The sequence below is a fragment of the Fundulus heteroclitus genome, chromosome 11 (genome assembly GCF_011125445.2).
Source record: "Fundulus heteroclitus isolate FHET01 chromosome 11, MU-UCD_Fhet_4.1, whole genome shotgun sequence".
Taxonomy (NCBI): domain Eukaryota; kingdom Metazoa; phylum Chordata; class Actinopteri; order Cyprinodontiformes; family Fundulidae; genus Fundulus; species Fundulus heteroclitus.
In genome coordinates, this window is record NC_046371.1 from 11,864,758 (window position 1) to 11,890,248 (window position 25,491).

The 25,491-nt window shown below is 38.0% G+C and overlaps 1 protein-coding gene and 1 long non-coding RNA gene across 4 annotated transcripts in view; one reads left to right on the forward strand and one right to left on the reverse strand.

Annotated features, from left to right (window-relative positions):
• stk32a (serine/threonine kinase 32A) overlaps positions 1 to 25,491 on the reverse strand; it is a 75,488-nt gene that overhangs the window by 4,624 nt on the left and 45,373 nt on the right. For all 3 annotated transcript variants that reach the window (XM_036142869.1, XM_012853052.3, XM_036142868.1), the window contains 6 exons: positions 23,129 to 23,166; positions 17,080 to 17,169; positions 14,377 to 14,480; positions 12,163 to 12,279; positions 9,671 to 9,796; positions 6,249 to 6,377 (listed from right to left, as the gene is read on the reverse strand). In XM_036142869.1, the coding sequence (XP_035998762.1) occupies positions 6,249 to 6,377; positions 9,671 to 9,796; positions 12,163 to 12,279; positions 14,377 to 14,480; positions 17,080 to 17,169; positions 23,129 to 23,166 (604 nt within the window). The remainder of the gene's footprint in view (positions 1 to 6,248; positions 6,378 to 9,670; positions 9,797 to 12,162; positions 12,280 to 14,376; positions 14,481 to 17,079; positions 17,170 to 23,128; positions 23,167 to 25,491) is intronic.
• Positions 174 to 25,491, forward strand: part of LOC110366935 — a 32,437-nt gene continuing 7,119 nt past the window's right edge. The window contains exon 1 of the long non-coding RNA XR_002427104.2: positions 174 to 588. This is a non-coding gene — a long non-coding RNA (uncharacterized LOC110366935). The remainder of the gene's footprint in view (positions 589 to 25,491) is intronic.

The window sequence follows — 25,491 nt, forward strand, 5'->3', positions numbered from 1 at the left end:
CATGACATACAATATCAAATGTTAGACAGGTTTATTAATAGTGGCGACAATGACCATAAGCTGCAGCTGGAAGCTGATCACAGCGTATTCAGTTTGGCTTAAACCTTTACAAACCTAAAAAGCTGTCGCCTTACATCCCCTGTTCTCTGTACAATCTAATTTACTGCATTTCCTTGTTATTTGGCGCTATCCAGGGAGCACCCTTGATTGAATTTAAACTAAAGTACTCATTAGAAACACTTTAAAAGCAACAGCCACACTTCACAGACATGGCCAGAGCTAATGCTCCTACATGAGACAGGTTTTTTGGATACACAAGCCTTCATGGCGAGATACGTGTGGCAGATGTTACTGCGTACGCCAGGGGGTCTTCGACTCCAGTCCTCGAGGTCCAGTGTCCCGGAACATTTAGATGTGTCTCGGGTCTAACACACCTGAATCAAATGGCTCAATTACCTCCTCAGAATGCAGTCAAGCTATCCAGAGTCTTGCTAATGAGCTGCTGAAGCAGAGATGCGTACAGAACCTGCAGGATACCGGACCTCGAGGACTGGCGTTGAAGACCCCTGATTTCTAGGCTGTTATCAGGTTCACAGAGAGTCGGTGTGTATATAAAGCTTCCCAATGACACTTAACAGCTAACAACAAAAAAAAATAAAAAATCCTGCCTACATGTCTGCAACTAGGGCAAATGTTTCATTTATCAGCCAACAGAACTGGAGACAGCGCTGTCTCAGTAAAATACACCTTAAGCCATGTATGATTTATTGCATTTGTAAGAGCTAGAATTTACTCACTAGCCTAAAGTGTGTTGATAGTGCGTTGGGCCGGGTCAGCTGTCTATTTGAAAAGGAAAATAAATTACATGCAGAATCTAAGAACAGTTATTTTTTTGTGGTAAGTTGTCCAAATGTGCATATCAGAATGCTTTCCTTAAAACAAGCGCCCTTGTTGATTATAGCCTTCTGCTCCTCATTTGACTTGCAGCCCTTTTCATATTTTGCATATTTAGTTGGAATATTTTGAAGAGGTTTGTAAATTTTGCAAAAATGTACTAGTCTATGCTTCAGAGTTTTGGCCTTGTCACGTTAACCAAAGCTTATGCGGTAACTGTGCACTTTGTGTCTATTTTACAGTTGTTTAAGGACACATGAAGCGTGTGGAGGTGATGTCTAGATTGATAGCATAGGGGAGAAAAAAAATAAATCACTGGCTGTGCTGAAAGTCCAATTATGCGGATGCTTTTAAACAGACAGTTCAGAGGCTAATAGCTCCAAATACTCAATTAAACTTTCCATTTAATAGGAAAAACCTACTGGGAGTGGTTTGCTGGATCAGAGCCCAAAAAGGACTTTTTTTCTTTCTCAGATTCAGCATTTGGGTTAACGGTGTTGGTTGACTTTAGTTGTGGCTGATAAAGCGCAGCGGCCGCTTGCTGGAATCATACGTCCTTACTAAATTTATTTCTTCTGCTTTATGTTAGACATTTATAAGGACAAACTTGAAATACTGACTGACATCTACAGCGCCACATTCCCCTTACTGTACATGTATTCTCCTCTTTCTGAGTAGCCCGCATGATTCTCATATTAATAGATTTTTCATTACTCTACCCAGTTTCTGTTTCCTTAGCAGAAAGCACACTTTGATTACTAATTACAAATCAATATTTTCTCTTTTTTTCTGTCTTGGAGACATAAATGTAGGATAATCAATAAGCTTAAAATGTTTCACTACTTTATTCAAATGTCTAATGTCCCTAACTCTGACAACATATCTATCACAATTAAGTCCTGACTCAGAGCTGTAAGATATAAATTCAGTAACTGTTGATCTCTTTATGGCACTGAAAGTGACATGAGTGATTTACAGTGAGTCACACATCTTGGTGCTCCATTTATTAGCATTTTCTAAGAAAAGTATATGATTCATTTGGCAGTTTTTCCTCGTTAAATGCCCTTTTATGTTTAGTAAATATTGTGTGCATTTTCGTTGTTGCACCAGCAACAATAAAAGTGAGTCCTGAGTTAGATTTTAGCAGCTTTGGTAGCAGCTGAACTGTATCTCTTTAATATCATGCTTCACTCATGGTAGTCACTCATAACCATAACAACAAATGAAATGTTTTAGCAGCAATGTGTTTGTATAGAAGCCTTCTCTACGAACCCTTGAAACATGTCCTTGAGAAACACACTGACAATAACATCTTACCTCCACCGTGCCTCCCATAGCAACAGCCTGGTCTGGACGCTTCCCAACAAGCTTAAAATTTCTTTATGATTTCTTTATTCTGTGTGAAGCACGTCGTCAGTTTACCTTTTGATATCAACCAGAAGTTTTATCCCAGATGTTTTTATAATCTGTTAATGAAACCATCCCTCACTGATTTAGACATTTCCTTTATAAAAAAAAAAAAAAAAAAAAAAAAGGCCTTTCTGATAAAGTGGATATTTGTTCCTACAGTCTTGGAGACTGCCTTGATACTTCATCAATTAAGAAATATGTCACTTTTATTGCTGCCGTGCTTGTGGTTGGTTGGATTTAGATATAAGGTCAGGGCAACTGTGACTCGAAGCATCAAATGTTCCTTCTGCACTTGATGGATGTGTTTGCATTGGCATTAATTTTTTTTTTTTTTTGTTGTTTTTTGCTTTGTAAGCTGCACGCAAAGATGGATTGAATAGGATGAGTGGAGAATGTATCTGACAGCAAGTGCAAGCGCAGTTTTAGTGAATCGGGCCTCTTTTAGCACTTTTCGTTGCTTACAAAGTGGGTAGATTAGTCATTCCAATAACTTTGATAATCTGAAATTACAATTATTGACATTGTATTTGGAGCCATGTACATTTCTGGATTATATTAGGAGGAAAAAAAAGGATTTTAATATTCCCTATTGTGAAATTACAACAAAACTGCTGACTTCGCTGCTACCTTTGTCAATTAGGCGAGGCAAAACAAGCAACACAGACGTAACATAATTAAAAATGTTGAAGCAAGTTTTGCACAGTGTCAGTTAAGGTAATAAAACACAAAAACTATTTAGAGAGAGTTCTTTTTGAGTGAGTTTGAAGATAGAGTGCCTGTTTGTTTTGCGCTCACAGTGTAAGTCAATTTTTCCGCTGTACAGTATCTATGATTTAGCTGTGCTAATTCCATGCTATATCATGCGCGTAGCAGCCGAAGAGACAGGGAAGTCGAGAGATGAAGGCAGCTAGAAAAACACGCGCGGAACGGGACACGTCCTGCAAGTGAAGGGAGAGAGGGGGCCAAACGCTGACAGCATTGTTGAGGGAGTCTCAAGGCAAAGCAGAGGCACAATGGATGAAAGGAAGAGGAGGAAGATGAGGAAAGAAAGGAGATCTTAACAGAATACAAAGCAGCTGGAGGGTAATGGGCAAAAAGCATGCTGGGACAGGCATAAGGGCAACTTTTTCATTCCGTATTGATCCGCTAGGCTTCGGCTGACATCTCCCTCCCTCCTCACACACAGACATAACACAGTCACTCTCTTTTCTTTGTCTCGCTGTCTTAAGTTCAATCCTTCACAAGTGGCCCCACAGGCCTTCGGTAAATGGATATGTTAAAGCGTTGCACAAACACAAGCTGATATTTATAGACAGTATCATCCTTGACTGATAGAAACAAATATGAGCAAATGCGGCAAAATATGATGCCAGGAGGAATTGTTTCCAGAGGCCTATCCGTTTTGGATCAGCTCCAGACAACGAGTTGTTTCAGAGTGCATTTATACTGTTTAACCTGGAAGGACTTGGACCTTTGATACACCGCTAAAATATGGTATTTGTATGCACTGTATGAAAATACAAACTTGCTTTCGGTCTGAAATTAAATCAAAATAAATCGAATAACTATTTCAGGTCAGTTGGATTTCCTATTGTATTTTTGCTATTCAAAAGTTTATCAATAAAATTGCCTTTAAACTGTGTGACAAGGGTAAAGCATTTAGGATATTCTAATAAAATGTTCACAGTTGTAGTTGATTGATATTTGCTTCAGTATTTCCACATAATGTTCCATTCTCGTGTATTTTGTGAAGTGCACTAGTCCCTCCTGCTGCAGAGCATTCACACATGATACTGCCACACCTGGACTTCACAGTTGGATGGTATTCTTAAGATCGCAAGTTTTCCTCTTTCCCCATGTACTTTAACAATAATCATTATGGTCAAATAATATAAATTTCACAAGTTTAATTGTAGCATTATAAGACCACAAGTCATAACTCCAGAGTAAAGGGCTTTGCCTCAGTTGCGTTTATAAAATGCAATCTTTGCTTGTTTGTTTTCTTTTTCTTTTAAAAGCATTTTAGCAGCTAACATCATTGCCTTGATTTCCAAACAATTTAAAGGCAAATTAAACACTTAGTAATACTGTTTTTTTTTTACTTCTCTCATCTTTTTAGAATTTAACAACTTAACAAATCATGTCTGTTATCCTAATTGACCTAAAACACAAAAACACTGTCTGATTTCAATGTCAAACAGTAAGAAAGAAGGAATATGTGTCTTTATATACGGTGTATGCAAATTACTGGTTTAAACTGAAAATTGTCAAGCCCACATACTTAAAAAAAAAAAAATTAAGTCTTCTTACTTTTACACATTGCTTAAATGATGCTAGAATGACTCCGAGGGAAATGTGATTCAGTAATAATTCCTATCTGTCCTACCGTGCCCTATTGTGTCATCCGTCTCAATTTACATAAAAAGACATTTCCCTGAGAGGCTACGGCCATTATTATTTTACATCGGAGAGTTTCACTCTGCCTGAATGGCCCAAAGGATGATAAGTGTTGTCTAGCAGCACGGGCACTTTGTTCCCCCTCCAAACTCTCATCATAAGCTGGCTAAACATGTACTCACTCCAAACCACACAATGCTGCTGTTGTATCAGGTGAAAATTCTTACTGACATTGCACTGTGCAAAATAAATTTTACAGTTATTTTCACTTGAGCAAACCACTAACGTGCATAACAGTGGCAGCTTGTCAATAAGGGGGGGCTCAGGCACCGGCACATCAAAATTACAGGCAGAAAATGTAGACGCAGTTAATTACCTTTTATTTTCTAAGTTGTTGTTATCACATCTGTTCTCTCGTCTATTCTTCCAATTGCATTCACCTATTTGAGTGATATTCACACTGGTGTATCTAAGCTGCCAGGGGTGTGACTGATTGGCAGGTATCATGAATTAATCAACTGAAGAATTACACATAAAGCACTGATTGGCTATGGGTACAGAGAGCTACGCCTCAACGAGAATCTTAAGGTAGCCAATTAGAGACCAGCATGAAGTCCCGTGGAAGCCAGCAGTTGTAGAGGATGCTTACACACATCTGCACATGTCCCTCGCCATTGATTATGACATTGACCTTAAAATTAGGCCTACAAAAAAAAAAAGCCCAAATACGGAAAGGAATATAGAAAAATCTAAAGTTAGACAAACAATGACAAGACGGACCACATGGCGCAGTTAAAGAAAAATGTATCATTTATTCAGAAAATGATAACCTCACGAGGCTTTTGCTGGAGGAAAAAAAGTGGAAAAAGGAACTTGGACTGGACTGACCAGACTTAAAAATCCAATAGCTGACAAGTGACAGTGGACAGATTAATTATCTTCAAGCAGACTTTATTGTTGTGTTGTAATCTCCGACCTCTAGTGCAACCCACAAGAAAAAAGTTTTTACCACTGTCCACTACTGGTTCATAATATAACAATGACTGTGCTCAAATAATATCATTGTTAATTTCTGCAGGGTGCAAAAGAATCCCACATCAGCTGAAGCTTTTTCGCATGGCATAACAAAGTGGTGGTAGTATTATGCTCAGGGCAAATTGACTACCGGCATATAACTAATAAGAGTTGGCTCAGCAGAATATTTAGTCAGAGCTAAATTAACTTTATAGTTTCCACCTTTTTATATAAAAAAATTAAAACCACACCATTTTATTACCTCTTTAGAATGATACACTCCTTTGTGTTGGTGTATCATAATTCTCAGTAAGATCCATTGAAGGTTATGATTGGAAGATGGCAAAGTATGGAAGGACTCAAGGTGTTTTAATGCTTTTGCAAGGTCAAATTGTGTCCTCGGAAAAAAGTAAAATTTTTAAGGAAGTCAAAACCTAGAAATTATACAGATTATTTAAACAACTCTATACATAGTTTAGATAAATACAAATATTTCCTTCTGTGTAGTTAAGGGATCGTTTAGAAATGCTTACCTGTGGGGATCCATCAGATCCTTGTTCCCTGGTCTTTCTAGCAAGCCTTTTCTTCTTCTTATGAAGTGGCTTCGACTCCAAGATCATTTCTTCCAGCTCAAAGGTGGGGTCACAGTTTAGTCTTCGCCTCTTTAAAAAACAGAAACAAGCATGCAAACAAACTTTTAAGGAGATGGGAAGAAGTTGTTTCTACGTAACAAGTTCACATAAAACCATGACAAAAAAAAAAACGCTAGTGTGCTAATTTATTTTTCCATCTGGCTTTTTTTAATATTTATTCTTCATCTATGATGAAGTGTTAATGATGGCTCCAAAAACTCATAATAGGAGATGGGCCTATAATTAAAAAAGGGACACTGTCAATTTGCAATTGTTCCTTTCCTTAGCATTTTTTAATTATATCACCAGCTGGACCAATAGACACTAACCACTCTGCATAGACTAAAAACTAGATCAAAGTAATTACAGTGCCAAGCAAAAGTATTCATAACCTTTTTTTTTTTTTTTTTTAATTATGACCAGATATTATGACTAACAATATTTAAATGTTAAGATTGTATGTAATGGATCAATAGTGCTTTTTTAAACCAAGTCTTAGTTTACTGTAAACTAGATTGAATTAAGAGGAAACAATTTTCCACTTTTGACAGTAATGAATTGGCTTAAAATCTGTGCCTTTTTGTGGACCTTACACATTATTATGACGTGATCTAAACTACTTAAGTTTGATTGTATGTTTATTTTACAGCTCACAGAGGGTTTTCTTCCAGGATCACCCTCTGTTTAGCAACAACCATCTTCCCAATAAACTCTGGCCATCTTATCCATTCCTGCTGAAGAAGCATTCCCATTACATGACACTGCCACCACCATGTTTTACCGTGGTAATGACGTGTTCAGGGGGATTTGCAACAATAGTTTAGTATTACATATGGCATTTTGCATGTAGCTAAAAAGTTTAACTTTGGTCTCATCTCACAAGATGAACCTAAAGTTACCTTCTTCCACATTTAAGATACTTTTTTATACTGAGGTTAAATGATCTCTATCTAAATCTGTTAAATAATTAAGTTACTTTTTATAAAGTTGGTTTTATTGGAATCTAATGCGTAGTTTAGGAGTAAAGGGTGCTAAATACGAAATCAAACCATATTTTTGAGATTGCAATTTGTAAAAAACAAAACAAACAACAAATAAAACAAAAACTAACAGAAAACCATGCGTCGTTTACTTCCCCCTTCACAAGAATCCACTACTTTGTGATGTATTCCACTGAGCCTTTGTGTGATTTACCAATGCAGTCAGTGGTCTTAACATGGCCGCATGTGAAAACAGATTTCTTTCTGAAGGCCTTTGTATGAAACCAAGCCAAAATGACTGTTGGGTTTATTACAGTATTTGCAAGCTATATAAATAAATGTAGCTGCAATAAAAATCAGGCGTTGCACATCAGGCTGCCAAATTTCTGGACTAATGATACTTTGATACAGAAGTTCAATTCGAAAACAGTTTGAGATGATGATTCAGATATCAAAAAGCATTCTCTCATTTTAGCAGCAACGTAAAAGGTCTTGCAGTGTACAGCTTTCTGCTCTAATGGACAGAGTCTGCCTTAATGACCCCACTCCAGACAGCAAATTACACATTACCAACATATGCTGTTTTTGAACAACTCATAATTTGTCAGTATTTTTAGAATGCAGCGGATTGGACTGGAACCTGCAAATTATGTGTTGCAATTTTACCAAATGAGTATGCACGGCAAGCAGTGTAGGCAGATTCAAATAACGTCAATATTTGCACTCGGATTCAAGTCAGCCCACCAGGGTGTAGTGTTTACAGCTTGACAGAGAAAGATGTGAAGCAGACTGGATGGTACTTTTATCTTTCTGTACCATCACCTCTTTGTAAATCTAGGATAAAAAAAATAAGGTAGTTTTAAATTGATGATTTTATTTATTGAGGGAAACATTTGTGAACATATTACTAGATCAATGTGTGCTTCTGTGCTTTTTGTTTCTCTTGTTGTGTCTCTGTTCTGTCTTCTGTAACCCCAGTCGGTCGAGGCAGATGACCGTTCATACTGAGCCCGGTTCTGCCGGAGGTTTTTCCTTCCCGTTAATGGGTGGTTTTTCTTCCCACTGTCGCTTCATGCTTGCTCAGTATGAGGGATTGCAGCAAAGCCATGTACAATGCAGACGACTCTCCCTGTGGCTTTACGCTTCCCCAGGAGTGAATGCTGCTTGTCGGGACTTTGATGCAATCAACTGGTTTCCTTATATAGGACATTTTTGACCAATCTGTATAATCTGACCCAATCTGTATAATATGATTGAACTTGACTTTGTAAAGTGCCTTGAGATGACATGTTTCATGATTTGGCGCTATATAAATTGAATTGAATTGAATATAATAAGTATCCTCACAGGTTTATGTACTAATAAAATAACTGATTAAGCATATTTTTGGTTTAATCTTACTAGCTAACGCGGGAGCCATTATCCAGTTTGAGAAAAAATGGATCAGAGGAGCCTTCGTAGGAGTGACTGGCTGACCAAACTTATTCCTTTGATTAGTCATCCAGGAAGTCAAAAAAGGACAGAGAATATCTAAAGCCTTGCAGGTCTCCTCCAATAAGATATATTTTCTTGCTTTACCAATAACAGTAAAAAAGACTGAGCCAAATTGGCATCCAAGGGAAACTTTAAGGCACTAACTACTACTAATCTAAAAACACGTAGACCCATCTAACATTTTAAACATTTTTGGTAAGATCCTTTGTGGACAAATGAGACACAAATGCAACTTCCTGGTATGGACTGAGTTATAATTATGCTATAGTATAAAACTAACACAATTTTATCATGAATGTCATAATGAGAGTCAACCATAAAGGTAGGAGTTTGATGGGAATAGCCGGTAATTCAGGACTTGTACAATTTGCCACAATTAATGCAACCTCAAATTCTGCTACTGACAGAGAAAGTGGGGCAATCAGATTGTGACCCTATGAGCTCAAGAATACTCAAATGATGCTGCAGGACAACGGTCCAAAGTGCACCAACAAGTCCACCTTGGAATGGGTTAAAAAACAACAACAAAACTGAAAGCTTGGACTTGATTCCCAGTGATACGCTGCAGTATAATCTTAAAGAGGAGGTTCATCCCTGGAAACCCTTGAATTTGGCAGAATTAAAAATAAATAGCAGTTATCAGAAAGCCAAAATTCCACCAGAGGTATTTAACAAGGGTATCTCTGTCCAATATAAAATTTATTTGACTGTGTTAAACATTAAAGTGAGATAAAAAAAATTAGGAATTCGCTAAGGGGCAAAACATTTTTTTTTATGGCACTGTATTTAATTTTTAAAAGACAGATTGGTTTAGTCGCAACATTTTTTTTTTTTTTTTCTGATCCTCACATTGGGAATAAAGCCGGGAGGAAGCTGTTTGCTGAGCACTGCATCCCAGTTGACATCTGACATGTAGTCCAGATCTTGGAGCTCTGCAAGACAGGATATGCGCTTCTGGACATCCATGCACAGCAACTGAAGTAAGGAGAAAAAGATTACGAGTCAGAATTACTGTGTATAAGATGAGATCAGAATCCCACTGTGACACTGACATGATGATGTGTTTAGCCTGGAGGATATGTCCATAGATGAGGAAGACATAAAAACAGAGGGAGGAGACAGGAGGAGATAAAAAGAAAATGAAACGCATCCAGGTAGCAAATGGCAGCGCAGAGAATTCAGTGCCCTGAGAGGTCTGAAAGATGATTGTATTGAGCGTGAAATTTTCCTTTTCACCCCCACACCCACCACTAAACACACAAATACACATCCTTGAGTACTTAGTAGAGGACTGTGCCTTGACTTCCAAAGACTTCCATACATCTTCAAGCATTTATATGGCCTTACCCTTACCCTAACCTTAACCATTATCAGTACATACCTAGCCCTAATTGACACCTTAGACCTAAACCTAACCCCAAAATAAAGTGAGGAACAAAAAAAAAATCCTCACTTTACATCAAAGTCCTCACTTTACTAGTAAAATGTTCTCGCTCTGCTTCAACTACAAGTACACACACATACACACACACACACACCTCTTGCACCTCTTGCACACACACTCAAGCTCACACACTCTCACATGCAACAGGAATGTGAATGAGCTCAGAGGAGTCTGGGCACGAAGCAATGCAACAGTTTGACTGCGGTAAATTACTGGCAGGAGAAGATAATTATAAAAAACAGACTCTTGCAAACATTTTAATGGCGAGAACATTTTAGAGACTAAGAACATCCAAATGTGTTTTTTGTGCAGTTAATTATTTTGCCTGAGCCGGTACAATGAGAGATGTGTCCTGCCTCAGATCACCAAGGCCCGTCTCACAGGCTTGGTTCAGTCTCTGAAACTGCACATCCTGTCTCGTCTTTGAGGAATGCTTGTTGCCTATAATGCACTCCTTTTTCGTACAGTGAATATGAATTGAGATAATAGTTGTAAATGTACAGTCAACTGAACATCTATGGCAGAAAGTTAAATGTTCTATATACAGTTTAATAGTACCCTCAAGCTGTTAAATAACAATAGGTTGACCTAAAGTTGATTTATGCTTGATGCAGTTAGGTTCTGCGCAGAAATGAGAAATGGACACAACGTCTGCAGCATTTATGCTACGTGCGGCCCTTCCTCTGAAGTAGCATTTTTTCTCCTAGACTCTAGAGTGTAGCGTTGCACTCCTACACGTAGAAGTAGAAAACACAGTTGTTTCCAACATTTAAGCCTCTCACCTTCTTCCAAAAATAACTGCGATTTCTGTCCAGGAATTGTTAATTTGTTGATCATGATGATGTTTATAGGCAGAATCATAAAAATTTTGTACGAACCCACGGCAAAAGGGACGCTTGTTTTTTCCAATATGTTTTCCGCATGGGACTGTCCGTGTATTTAGAAATTTTCCAAGTTGCATGGAGCGGAGACTCTCGGCCACGCTGAGGGTCGTGGAAGCCAAAATTATATAATATGGCTGTGCGAACCTTGTGGGTGCGTCAAGCATAAAGCAGGCTTCTGTCAGGTGACAGAATTCATGCTATTTTAGCCTGTTTAAGCATTTGACATGCTGAGGTGAACTAATTTTTTATCAATACAGACAAAGGGTCTGCATAGTGTAGCATGAGATTAAGTAACTTTATCGTCTTTGGAAAATGTCCATAGAAATGGTGCTAATTGGAAGATAATCTAAATAGCAATGAACATGGTAGTTAAAAAAAAGCTGTGACAGCTTAGTTTACCTGAAGCTCAAATTGCATATTCTACAATGTCGATGGTGTAGAAAGATAATTTTTTTAGTTTGGTGAATGGCTAGGCAGATCTGCAATAGTGGGACTATAGTGTAAGAACATGAAAATGTAAAAGCACTTTATTTAGCATATTGAACTGATCCCTTTTTGTTTTATCTACTTATCAGTGAGAAAAGGAGTGGTTGGAACTTTTGGGCACTGTTTTGCAGTTCCTCTGTAGATCAGTAACCATTCTGACACGTAACTACTTCTGCTATATAATAATAATTCTAAGACCTCTCTGCAAACAAGATAAGTGAGCCCTTTATAAGGACCCTGTCGCTAACGCAAATAAGCATATCAGACCTTAGAGAGAAGTATCACCAGTAATACATTAGAACAACATGACTAATTAAAGGTTTAGAGCCAACATTAACAGTGCATTCAGCCACCTTCTTTGGAGGGATGTAATTTAATTGTACTTTCTGTACTCATTTATTCACATTTAATCATATTTGAATATGACGGCATTTAATCTTATCTGAATATCAGATATTAGAATAATATCTGATAATATCATTCAATTTGATCCTAATAACCTTGTAAACACGATAATAGAGATCTACCTTTCTGAGCAGAGACTTCATTTCCAAAGACCAGGCTGCTGGGTAAGTGGGGTGGACTTTGTGGAACATTTGAAGAATCTCATTAGATGGCGTGTTGGATCTCATCACATATGGTCTCTGAAACAACAAAACAAAGTGGGAGGAGAAGAGATGAAAGAACTTTTTTTTCATACCGTGCATTCATCCTTAAGATTTTATTAATATTATTTTGTAATAAAACACATATCCCTCACACACACATTCTCCTGTTTTATTCCAAGGATCTCTCTATTCCCTTTGCTCACACCTTTTATGTTCTCATTTTCTGCTCTGATAATGATAAATGACAGCACTGAGGAGAAGGGAGGAGAAGTCATTGTTAAAACACTCTTTGGATCGAACATAGCGACTGCAAATGGAGAGATGAAATGACAGCTCAAGACCAAAAGGTTGAACGTTGTCATTTTTCTAACAACCCAGGTGTTGAGACAGTCCCCTTTTCCATTAGCTGTAAATGGATACATGATGGCCTAACATTCCAGTTCCTATTAATTTGTTAGGTCACTGTGCAGTTCAAACCGTTCAATGGAATTCAACGAAGTTGGAAGAAATAAAGCAAATTGATAAGGATTGACTTGTTCTTCTGCAGATTGAAATAAAATGAGGGAGTGATTTAGTGAGAAGTAGAAGAGTAGATTAAAAAAGCAAGTTTAAGTAGGTGCTGTGATAAGATTTAAAGCCTCATCAAAACAGCTACCCACTGCTTGGATTAAGACTGCCCTACTGTCTCCAGGATCTCCCGTGTTGCAGGAAAAAAAAATAAAAATCTACAGTATTTTAGTATGAAAGTTAGGATGACCCTATTTCCTTCTCATATATGATTTTTCCAGCTCAAAAAGGTTTCCTCAGGCTCTTTGGAATGAACCTTTAAATAGAATTTTCTGCACCTCTACCATCAGTTTCAGTAAAATCACAGGGGATGAAACTTCATCCGTTTATTGGCAGTATGAGAAGATGCAGCCAGGGCGGTTTCTCTATAGAGCACAAACTAATTTCAGGACCAGAGGGGATTGCTCTTTTAAAGCAGTGGCCCCCAAACTGTGGAATGTGTTGCAGTTGTCTTTACGCTGTCTCAACTCTGTTCATTCTTTTAAGAAGTAGTTGAAGACCCACTTGTTCCGATTAGCTTTTAACATTTATGCTGATTTTTCCTCTTTTATCGTATTATTTTGTGTTGTTTTATAATTGTTTTTTTATTGGGAAGAACTTTGTGGTTTTTAACCTGAGAAAGGTGCTATTTAAATAAAGTTTACTTACTTATTTACAAGATGGCAAAGCCAGTGTCAAGTGAATGTGTGTAAAGAAAGGGAAATGAAAGCATGGTGTGTTTAACTTCATGTAATTTTCTTCGAGAGAACATGCATTTAACAGCACTCTCTTGAAGAAGGAACAGTGAATGACTATTTAAAAACCACAAACTACTGGAGTCTTATTAATATTATGCATAGGGGATGAATATGTAAGGTCAGACAGGAGACAGAAATGTGTGATGCAAGGATTTAAGTTGCAGTGAAGTAGAAGACAGACTCAAGTTCATACAGTGAGTAAGCAGTTTCAGACCAATGAAAGGATAAAAAGGCATTTTGGGATGCATAATGGAGGTTGATGAGGTGGAAAGGGCAAATTATTTGGTTAGACTAAACCAGAACAAAATGAAATCCGTTCTGGTTTAGTCTAACCAAAATTAAAATACTCTTCATTAAATTCCCGGATCAGTTTCAAAGGGCAATTAAAGTGTTGAGAGGACTTGTACTCATTTAATTTCATGTTAAAATGGTATTCCACAAACGAACACACATAAATGCTGTTACTTCTATGACTAACAGAGAATAGAAAATAAGTGAGAACCCTTTGCACCGTTTAAATTTCCAAGAAATCAGGATTAACCTTCTCCAGATGGGATAGCATGACATCAGTTAAATCTGAAAATCAATTACAGCTCCTGGAATTACATGCTAGCACACCAACTCATCTCTCCACCATGACAGAACACTTGACCATCTTTACGCACCAAGGTAAAATTCTTTTAAATCAATGACCTTCCTTAACTTTGTGAAATGCTGATTACTCATCTGTTATGGACCTCCTTGCAACAGTCATATGCATTGCCTGCTACAGATAGGTCCGAGGTCCCTCTGAGGTGAGCTGTTGGAGAGCACACTGTGTGTTTGTTACCTGTCCTCTCAGTAGTTCATAGGCTGTAATCCCCAGTGACCACCAGTCGACAGAGAAGGAGTAGCCCGGGTGGGATCCTTCGAAGCTCTGAAATAGCTCAGGAGCTGAACAGAACACAAAGTGCAATATACTTAAGAAATGGTTGCATGCTAGGTGCTTTAACATAAGACAACAATATTTTGAGAGCATTTATTTATTTATTTAACTTTGATTGTATTAGCTCTGAGCTAAATGTTTTCTAATGTTTATTTGTTTTTTTTATTCCAGAACAATATGTCGCCCCTCAAGCGGCGTGCCATAGCGACTGCTTTTAAAAGCTTTGACTGTTGAAAGCGCAGCGGTCATTTTGGCCCTCCTTTCACAATGAATGACTTCATGCATGCTCACGTATGTTTTGTTCTGTGCGGACACCGTGATGCGACGGACTTTAAAAATACATGCGGAGACTTTGAAAGCTGGGTCATTCCTGGCCACTCGGTTCGGAAAGGCAAATGATGAATTTCATCTGTTTTGACAGGAGGGCCGGTCAAAAAATGCGAGGCGACTTCAGCATCTGACTGCTTTCGTATAAAACATCTCACATAGCAGACAGCACAGTCAAGCAGTAACTAACTGGCTTGTTCTTTTCTACTAATAGAAGCGAACGATCTATTCTTGGGTAGATCATGGCCTGCTTACTTGCACACATTTCATCTAGCAAATCCAATTTCTTTGTATGATGCTACAGAGGGAAAATGCATAATTATATTTTAGAATGTTTTAGAATGAATTTTGTTTACATTTTTTAAAAAAATTACTTTGACTGGGTTCGCACAAAACTCTTTTCAAATCTAAAACGGGGTTTCTTCCAGCAATACCCAGTAATTAGCACTCACTAGCTTCCCTGTCACTGCTGGTCAAAGTATCCCAGCAGCATGATGCTGCCACCACCACATTTCCCCGTCGGGATGGTGTCTTCGTGGTGTCTTCATGGTGATTTGCAATGTCAGTTTTCACCCACACATAGAGAAAAAAGGTTTGTGTTTCATGTCATGCTTGTACTGCATTGACACCGGATATCACACATTAGTCGGGAACTGTGATCATCTTAAAAAGCTAAAATATAAATCAAAAAAGGCTTCAGATTAATCAGTTTTTTAAATGTGTTTTTTTTTTTTTTTCAGCTGGCGTTAGCATTTTATTTTATCCATTTGGGAATGTTTTGCCCACTTACATAAAAGCTTATATGTTTGTATTTTATTCATTTTTTTCAATAAAGTTTAACTGACTTTTAGATTTTTTGTATGCATCTTTACCAGCGGTCGCATGAGTTGGCGGAGGGCACAGTAAATAAAATGATCCAATGTAAACAATCTGCCATGCCATAAGCTTCCACTTTAAGCTTATCACACAGGATTCCAAAATCAATACCAGGCACAATCAGTCACTTTATAGGTTTCAAACTCTTCCCATATATTTAAAAAAAAACTGCCTGTGGAGCAAACAAACTCAAACTGACAAAAACAGAAAAATGAACCTGCTCCCTCATCATTTATAACCCCCCTGAAATCCTATTAACTCCCATCTAATCGCTCAGAAGCTAAATCCACATCAAAGTGATGTCTGCTGCATTTAGGAGTCACAGTCAGGATGACTGCATCTGTGGTTAAAGGCATGAAAGTTTTTTATTTTTTTTTTCTAGAGACAGCATTACTTCAAATTAAATAGTAGTTTTCTCTGTTAACAAAAAAGTATGCCTTTCTGTGATTTTTCTCTAGAAATGGCAGAATTGCCTTTTAGTTGTTTATCGTATGGAATGGACATTTTAAATTTAAAGGACTGATCTTCCACATGTTAATAAAATGACTGCCTGCACTTGCATGTTTTTACTCAGAAGTTTAATTTGTGGGAGTGTTAGAAATATAAAACTTTAAACAGTATAATGCAGTGCTTTTGTAAAAAGTGCAAAAGAGACTTTAGTGGACTAATGTGCCAGGCTGATCAAATTGAAACATGGACCCAAATAAGAGGCTTCTCAGTGTCAAATTAAACTCCATAGAAAGTTCTAATTGATCACTATTGATTCATGATCCTATAAGAGGGTAAATATATTTTCACAGGACCCGGACGGTTTTCTTTTCCTATGTTATGTTCCTCTGTCATGTTTTTTCTGTTTATGTACAGCACTGTGAACCTTCTTGTTCCTGAAGTGCTATATAAATAAACTTGCCTTGCTGTGGATAGCTTTTTTTTACCTTAATAGATGAAACTTAGTTTGAGAACCGCTTCTTGTATTTACTCACGTTATCATTGTCTGTTATCAAAGATTTGATCATCGGAAATACGTAAGTAAAATACAAAAAAGGAAAAACAAATTAATGAAATAAGACAAAACAGAAAAAGGGGAGTCCTCTTTTACTCAGTTGTTCACCTTTCATAACATAATACTCATCCTTAAGTCTACCATTAAGCAAACAAAGAAAAGATTCTGGAAAGTGTTTGATATTTTGATGTAAAAATGTAGAGTGAACATCACAGAAGATCTTATAATTCCATTTCTCAATTTTTCCATCATGTTCTCATCTTTCCAAAGAGGAGAAAGTGTGTTCCAAACAGAAAAGGGAAGAATCTCCGCTGTACTGTCGATTCCCTAGATTTTGTGAGTTTGATTCAGTCAAGATAAAACTGGACTTTGAAGACTTGGTAAAAATGTTGCATTATTACCCATGTATGGTTTGGTTCCAGCGATGGACGTTGCCTTAAGGTCTTCCTTTACGATGGCTGCGATGTTGAAGTCTGTTAGATGGACGTGTCCTGCAGATAAGAGGAAATCATGTTAATATTACTCCAGCTACTGCTTGTATTTGACTTTTCTAATCAAATTAGTTGACATCTACTGTACAGTCTGGTCAGAGGAAAATGAAACCAGTCTTTGCGGATTTTTCCCTGATACTGGGAGGGCGGTAGCGGAGCAACATCAGTGGTTTTCAAAGTCAGAGCGTTGACCTGTGTCTCAGCATGCTGAGAGATGGCCCAGAGTCTTTGCCATGCTCACTGACCACACAGTAATGAGCTGAATGTGGGATACGTGTCTGCATACTCTACATGTTTCTTTGCCATGGTCAGTAAGAGAGCAGCAGAGTGATTACTCGGATGACTGGGTGCCCCTCCTGAGCCCGTATACATAAAAACACTGCGTGTAAGTAAGAAAACACAAATGATGCCGACGTGAGGCTTTAAATATCCCAATACTCTCAGAGTCATTTTGCTCCATAGTTAGTTTTTCTCTTTCTTTCACTCTCTTTAAACTTTCTATTTTGTTGAAATAATTATGTTTGATGGGTACATGAATGAAAACAATAGTTATATGCCTTGCAAACAACTGTATTAAAAAACATCACACCGCAGAATCTAAACACATGCACATCGTCATCAACAGCAGCATTTCCTACTTTTTACCAGCACCACCTTTATTTTCATGACTAAAGTCTGTAAGTAAAAACACTCACAGATTTTCACTCCTTTACATAAGTTTGGTAATTTTCATTTTAACCAAAGTTATTAAGAGCCACTGTGGAAAGTTCAAAGGGCCACTTGTGGCTCCGTAGCGACAGGCTGCAGACTCCTACACTAGGGTGGGTCTCTCATGCATATTGTAAACTTTCACAATAAAGGTTATAAACTGCGACATTTTCACCCTTCACTCAAATGCACGCATAATGTGTTTAACATTCTGCATAAATGCCGAGCCTACTGCATGCAAAATGAGATCTGAATATGGAAACATTCAAGGCAAAATAAGAAACAATGTAACATCAGTTTATGATTAAAAGAACGCGCAAAAAAGTAAAATGTAAACTCGAATCTAATAGTATTTCCATGGTGAGAATAAAAAAATATATATCACTATAAAATAAAAAGTAGGCAGGCCCTTACAGAAAACACACAAACATATCTTTAAGTCTTTCATAGACTACCTCCCTAAGACAAGCTTGAAGCTTTTGCAATGAAATCCACAGTCCAGTAAACAAAATGTGGCTATAATAAATATTCCTTTGGTAAGAACCTCATACTGAAACATGTCTTTTCCATCCTGCATATATACATCTGCTCATATTTATCAGTCATATACAGTATGGCAAGCTCATCGTAGTGAAAACCACAATGCCCTACAGCTTTAGGACTCAAACTGGAGTTGATGCAGCAAACAAATGAACCGACGCTTCCTCATGTCTCTTGCCGTTTGTTTTGGGGGTGGAGAAACGATCCGCAGTTTGCGTCACGGCATTCTCGTCATGAACTGTCTGTTTTTGTAGGAAAACTTGCACACGAGCCTTCATGGATAACCTTGACAAGAGGCGCTCCAGGTCCTACTCCCTGCGTCCCCGGGCTACGTCGCCTAACAAAGCGCCATCACTTGGGCATGGGTAAATTGTTTTTCCCCTATATGAAGCAGCTCCCCGAGGAATAGAAGGATCACAGGTCAATTTGTGCTTTCAAATTTCCACATGTGCAGAAGTAAACAGCTCAATTCCTCCCCCCCCCCCTTCCCCTATTATGGCTCAGGTTGCTTTTAAGAGTTCAGCGAGGACGCAGACCCCAGCTCTGTGTATGAACAGTGTTGTTAGAGTGCTTAAATGGAGAAAAGTGCGTACAGAGTTCGCAACAACGCACACAGAGAGAGAGACAGAGCAAGATTATTGGTGAGGATTCGTTATCCTGTTGAATCCGGCTGAGTCTGACAAAAGCGTCTTTCTCTTTTTCCCCCCTATCCTCCCTAATCTTCGCACGTCGCTGGATGTTTGTCTTTTCCCTGTTTCTTTCTTTGACAAATCCTTTCAGAAATGTTTGCTCGTCACTTTTCTTTTTCTTGTCGAGTGGCCCGTCTTGTTTGAGTGACTGGATCTCCCTTTCAGCTCTCTGTCTTGCTTGGTTTCTTTCTAGCTTGCCTGCTTTCTATTTTGACAGAAGGACTTTCATCCTACGTATCCCCTAAGCTCCCTGAGCAGATGTCCATTGCCCTCCGAGATCTCAGGACTTCTGTCGCTGCGCAAGTGCTCATATGTCACGCTGCTACATTTCCTGGCCAGCATTCAAGCTGTTAGCTTCTAAGTTTTTTATTCCTCACGGAGCACTTTGAAATCACAAATAAATATAACACTTGCATCACATTTATGTAAGCTGTCGCTCTCCATTAAGGGCTAAGATGCAGTGGCTCTCCAAAACACACACACTCCTGTTAAATGTCAGATTTATGTGACATAGAATAATGAGAATTTGATAAATCACTTCAAAGCTTTTGTTCACATATAATGCAATTATCCTGAAGCAATTCAACTGAGAAATAAAAAAAAAAAAACATTTGTTAGAAGAAATAGTAAAAAGAAAAAAAAACAAGTGTAACAACCCAGTTTCAGGGTATCCAGCAGCTCTGCAGGTTATAATAAGAATATCTGCACTAACTAGGCAGATTCTTTACCCCTCGTATGTTAGTATGTATGTATATTTGATTTTAAATTCAGTATTTAGTCTCCTGTATTAGGGGTCTATGAGCATGGCACTTCTCAACAACATTTGCTCGCTATAGCTTGGGAAAGTTCTCTAAATCCGCCATATTGGGAGATGATAATTTGTCCAAAGCCCTCTTCCGGCCGGTGAGGATTTTGGTCAATTTAGGTCTGAACTCTGATTGGGCCATTAGAAAATTTGTAAATGTAAATTTTCCTCTCATGAAGTCATTCTGTTGTTGAGTAGGGTATATTCTCGGACTCACTTAGACAGACTTAGACTTAGACTTACTCTGCAATTACTGTTCGTCTTCAACTTTGTAGGAGGCACCAGAAGGTTTTGGGATAAAACTGACAATCTCAAACCCCCAAGCTCATCTGAAAAGTGGCTCCTTCTTCTGACTGATACATTTGTGGAGGTAAACACTACAGTAAACTGTTGCTTTAGCCGAATTTATTCAATCGGACAACTGCCAAGAGAATCCCACAAGAATGGCAAAATGTATTTTAGCATAGTATCAGATTCTCTATCATTGCTGGCAGGTGGGAACTGAAGGTAAGTGAATGCTGAAACTGAATCAAATGGAGATTCAACGATGTAATAGTTTAAGTGTGTGTGTATTAAAATTCTTTCTGTCAAGACAACTCATTGAAACGTTGATCCATGCTTTTATTTCATCCCGCCTGGGTTACTGTAACGGACTCTATGTTGGAGTGAATTGGTCTTTGCTTTCTCATCTCCAGCTGGTTCAAAACACTGCTGCGCATCGTTTAACAGGTACTCCAAAAACAGGCCATATTACCTCTATTCTGGTCTCACTCTTTTAGCTCCCAGTACATTTTTAGAGTTTATTTTAAAATTCATATTTTTTTTTGTTTTTAAGTGTTTGAATGACCTTGCCCCGCCGTACCTCTCTGAACTTCTTCATCCCTACTCACCCCTTTCGGCCCCTCAGGTCAGCTGAACTGCATCTGAAGTCTAAGAGGAAGCTCAGAGGGGGCGGGGCTTTTTCTGTTGTTGCTCCAGGAATAACCTGCCCCTGGAGATAAGAGAGGCTCCTTCACTGCCCACTTTTAAAACTCACCTTAAAACCCACCATTATTCTTTGGCTTTTACCACTAGCGAAAGTTAGTTTCATTTTAGATTGGTTTTATTGTTTTTTTTTTAAGCGTTTTCATGCATTCTTTTTATTTTTAATTTTTTTTAATGGATGTGCTTTAGCTTGTCGCAATGGACAGCGCATTGTTTCAGCTGTTGGCGGTTTTTAAGCACTTTATAAATAAAGATTGTATGGTATGGTATGCAATAAGGTGTTTGCACATTTAAATTCTTTAGTATTTCCTCTAATAAACCTGTTTTCACTTCTGTTGGGCAGGATATAAGTCACATTGAATGTGCAAAAAAGGTTCTGAAGTTATCCAATAATGTTTAGATGTTTTTTGTTATTAAATAGAAAAAGCAGATATTTTAACAGGGTTGTGTGGACTTTTAAGAATACAAACTTTACTCCACTTGACGTGTTTTATAAAATCTCCCATATTTTCAACCAGATTAAGGTCTTGAACACTAGGTCAACATCAAATGTAATACTTTAATGTTGCCTGTCAGTCGAGTTGTTTTAATTGCATGGCTAACCAGTGTATGACCTAGAAGTAAAAAAGTGTAATTGCTATAGCTTGCTTCTTCTCCATAAAAAAACTCAAATAAGAAAAAGTAGTGCAATAATTATTTACCGCGTTTATACAACTGGGATAAACATCAGCAATTTCATTGTATGATTCACACTTTAACAATAGAGACAGCTTATCTCATCTTACATGCTTTTGTTCATAATGCATATGTACGGTATATATAAATCTACATAGTGCACCGCATCTTAAAAAAGTTTGTGTTGGACCTGTTCACAGCAAGTCATAACCTGAACTGCTTTATATTCCTCTTCATTAGCATATTGATGAAAGATTTTATAGTCTACATTAATGCTGCTTTGATTTACTATTGTTCCCTTCCACTTCTCTTACACACACACACACAAACACACACACACACAACCTTGTTTTATGGACAAAGTGAGGACCATGCATTGACTTCCATTGACTTCTAATAATTTTTCAATAAATTTTATTTATATAGCGCCATTTCACAACATGTCATCTCAGGCCACTTTACAAAGTTAAATGTAATCAACTCATACAGATAAATTGGTCAAAAAGTTTCCAATTCCAATTTTCAGACCTTTCTATGTCCTGGCTCTGACTCTGAACCTAAACCCAACCTAACCATTACCAGTACATACCTTACCCTAACCCTACTGGGCCGCCTGTTTACGCCCACCTGACTCGACTCCTCCCCACTGGGATTGTTTTCGGCCGGTTTAGTGATTCTACCGGCCTACACAGGCCTGGAAGAGAGAAACGCCTCCTGGGCGTTGCTTTAGCCCCTGTCCCCCAACCCCTGTTGACACTTTAAAGAAATTTGTGAGAAATGGTAAATGATAAAAAAATACATCAATATAAATGAAACATAAGTAAAAGACTATATATAATTTTTCTATAACTGTACATGCAAGGTTGTTTTTTTTTTTAAAAAAAATCATAACCTGATATTTTACATATCCAGTACTAAAAACGTCTTTAAATTCATGTTTAGACATTTTTAGGAGAAAATGTTTTAAATAGAGCTCATTCCTTTTCCACACCCGTTTTTATTTATCGCAAGGGTATGCGCGAAAATTTGATTTACTTTCATGTGCCATGGTTTGTTTATCATTGTTTCCCAGTGTCGGTGCTGCTCTGAATGTCTGTGTGTCTCTCTTTCTCACTCACTCACTCACACACACGCATACACACACACACGCGCGCACAAACACACACACACAACTTCTCTTCGTGTCTCGTCTGTCAGTATCTATGAGCCTGTCTTTCTGTGTGAAACTAGGCCCAGAACAACAAACCTGACGGATTGTGAGCAGACATGAATGAATAGCACCCTCTCTTCCGCGTTCCTCATACACCAATCATTTTATTTCATGTCATTGTTCGGAAAGGGCAGAAAAAATCTATGTAAATGACACTGCTTTCACCAAATGATGATGACAGTTTGGAAGAAAAGTATGAAATATCTTCTGCATGAATTCTCTGCCTAAGTTTCCCAAAAAGAAATTATAGACCACTATGAAGCCTGTATCTGACAATTACAATCACTTCGGTGGCTTTAGAAGGGATTCTAGAGGTTATTATGAAGGATTAACAAAAAAGGATCTTACCATGCTCATCCAGTAGTATATTGTCAGGTTTGATGTCTCTGAAATGGAAAACACAGAGGATTGTGAAATCATTATGTGTTGGTATCAAAGTTGGTCTAGTTACACATCAAATATTTTTTTTTATCCGACTACAAAAGCGATAAGGGCTGCACAGTGACGCAGTGGATAGCACTGTTGCCTTGCAGCAAGAGGTTCTGGGTTCAAATCCCGTGACCCCATGAGGGATTAAGCAGGTCAGAAGATGGATGGATACAAAAGCAATTGTGGACTGTTTTATTTTCATTAAGTGATGTGTTGCAAGACCAGTTTTTTTTTTAAATAAAATTAGCTACTTATTGAAGAACCAAGTGAGTATTTTTAGTTTTAACTGTCTTGGTGTTTGGTGTAGAAAAAAGATTACCCAACAAAGCATTCTGGCAAAATACATAAATTTGATTTAATAAAAAAAGTTGTTGGGTTGTGGAGGAGTAGGAAAGACGATACAGGAGCAAGGTTTGAATAAAACTGCATGCAAAGTACTATTTTCTCTTGATATTATCACAAACCTCCTCAAGTTTGCTTAATCTTTTAAAAACTATTTTGAATCGCTATCAAGACATCGCTAACAATGTAAATAATTTATTTTGGGTTTTTTTAAATAAACAAAGCCTGTTTTGGAAAACAGTTGATGCAGTGGCCTCCATAAACTTTATGGAAGCTGAGACTAATTCTACATTAATCTATTCCATTCACTTCTAATTTCTATAGTTTCTTACTGAAAAAATATATTTCCTTTTCAGGGTTAATCAAGCACTTTTGAATTGAAATGAATTAACAGATGCAGCCCGAACAAGGCTGGACAAGGTCCCAGGTTTCCACCTAGCAGTTAGAAGGACAGATTTATCTAAGACACAAAGAACAAAATGGACACATAATAAATCAGGGTGAAAATGTATCACACCAGTGTGGTCCAAGTGTGCAGGGAAACCCACTGAATATGTAATAAAACCAGGTAGAAGAGGAGAAGGTTACTGCAGGCTTGGTTGCAGGACTAATATGGAGACACTTGTGAGGGGTCTCAGTGAGCATCTGTTGTTCTCTGAAGTCAAATCTGCTGGAACTTGTTACAAAAACTTCAGAGAACCGATGAGAGGGAAGAAAATTTTAACTTTATTAAAAAAAGAAACTCAGGATGAGTGTGACAAAGCCACCAGTAACAATAGCAATCCCAAATGTTCATCCTTTTTATCTTTATCCATCTTTACCCATCCTTAACACATTTACCACTTATTCTCTCATGCTGTGATGTATGTGACTCACTCTACTGCCATTATCATGTGTGCTTACACACTTTGTGTGACAGCTTGCTCACAACAAAAGCAAAAGTTTTAACCACGCAGACACGGGGGACAGCATAATGCAGGGATCACCAACATTTTACAAGTTGAGAGCTACTTCACCGGTAATGTGTCATACGAAGGGCTACCTGTACTGACCTTTGAACTAGAAGAGTCAGTGCTCACCTTTACTTTATGTAATATATGCCTATTTTTAATGCATTTATCATTTTAAATCTATGTAAACACAAGTATGATTGAAAAAGAAGAGCAACTAAACAAAACAACATTTTCAATGCAGCTCACTGGAGGGTTGTGCTATTTTTTGAACAGGCTTGAGGGCACCACATGTGGTCCTTGGGGGCTACCCTGTGCCCACGGGCACCGTGTTGGTGACCCCCGGGTATAATGCTTGTACATACTGCATATCATACAGTAGAAGCACCTAAAAACTGTCGACTCTGATGGATTCTGATCAGAAGACTCCTCTCCAGGCATTGTGTTGCTACAAGCTGAAACCAAATGAGTGGAAGGGTACGGTGTGTTCTCTGCTTCTCCTCACAGCATAAAAAAAGAAAAGTCTTTCACCTCATGAGACATTAATCATAATCCAGAGCCATTCTAAAATTGTTTGCACTTTAATTACAATTGGAATGTCATTGTTGATTTTGTAAAAACTAACCCTTGCGATCTCTGTGTTGGTGTTTCCTCGATATCCAATCTAAATCCCAGTAGGAATATAGCAAGTGTTTAGCATTTCAAAGGCAACAGAAAGAAAGGAAAAAAAAATGTGATTCTATGGCACACTCCTGCAGACAGGGAGTACCTGTAGCATGAAGCCATACTCTTGGATGCTGTGGCACATCAACTGAAATGGGCCCAGGTGGGGTTGGGAAAGGTCGACCATGTAACCCTTAATTAGCTGACATTTGCCTCAAAGGATGGCAGTTAGGGAGAGAAGGGAGGGGTAAGTGTCACTGCTAAAAAAGCAAACTGCACGAAAAAAAAAAAAAAAACTGCACAGGAAAAGGAGGATGGCTCTTTCGC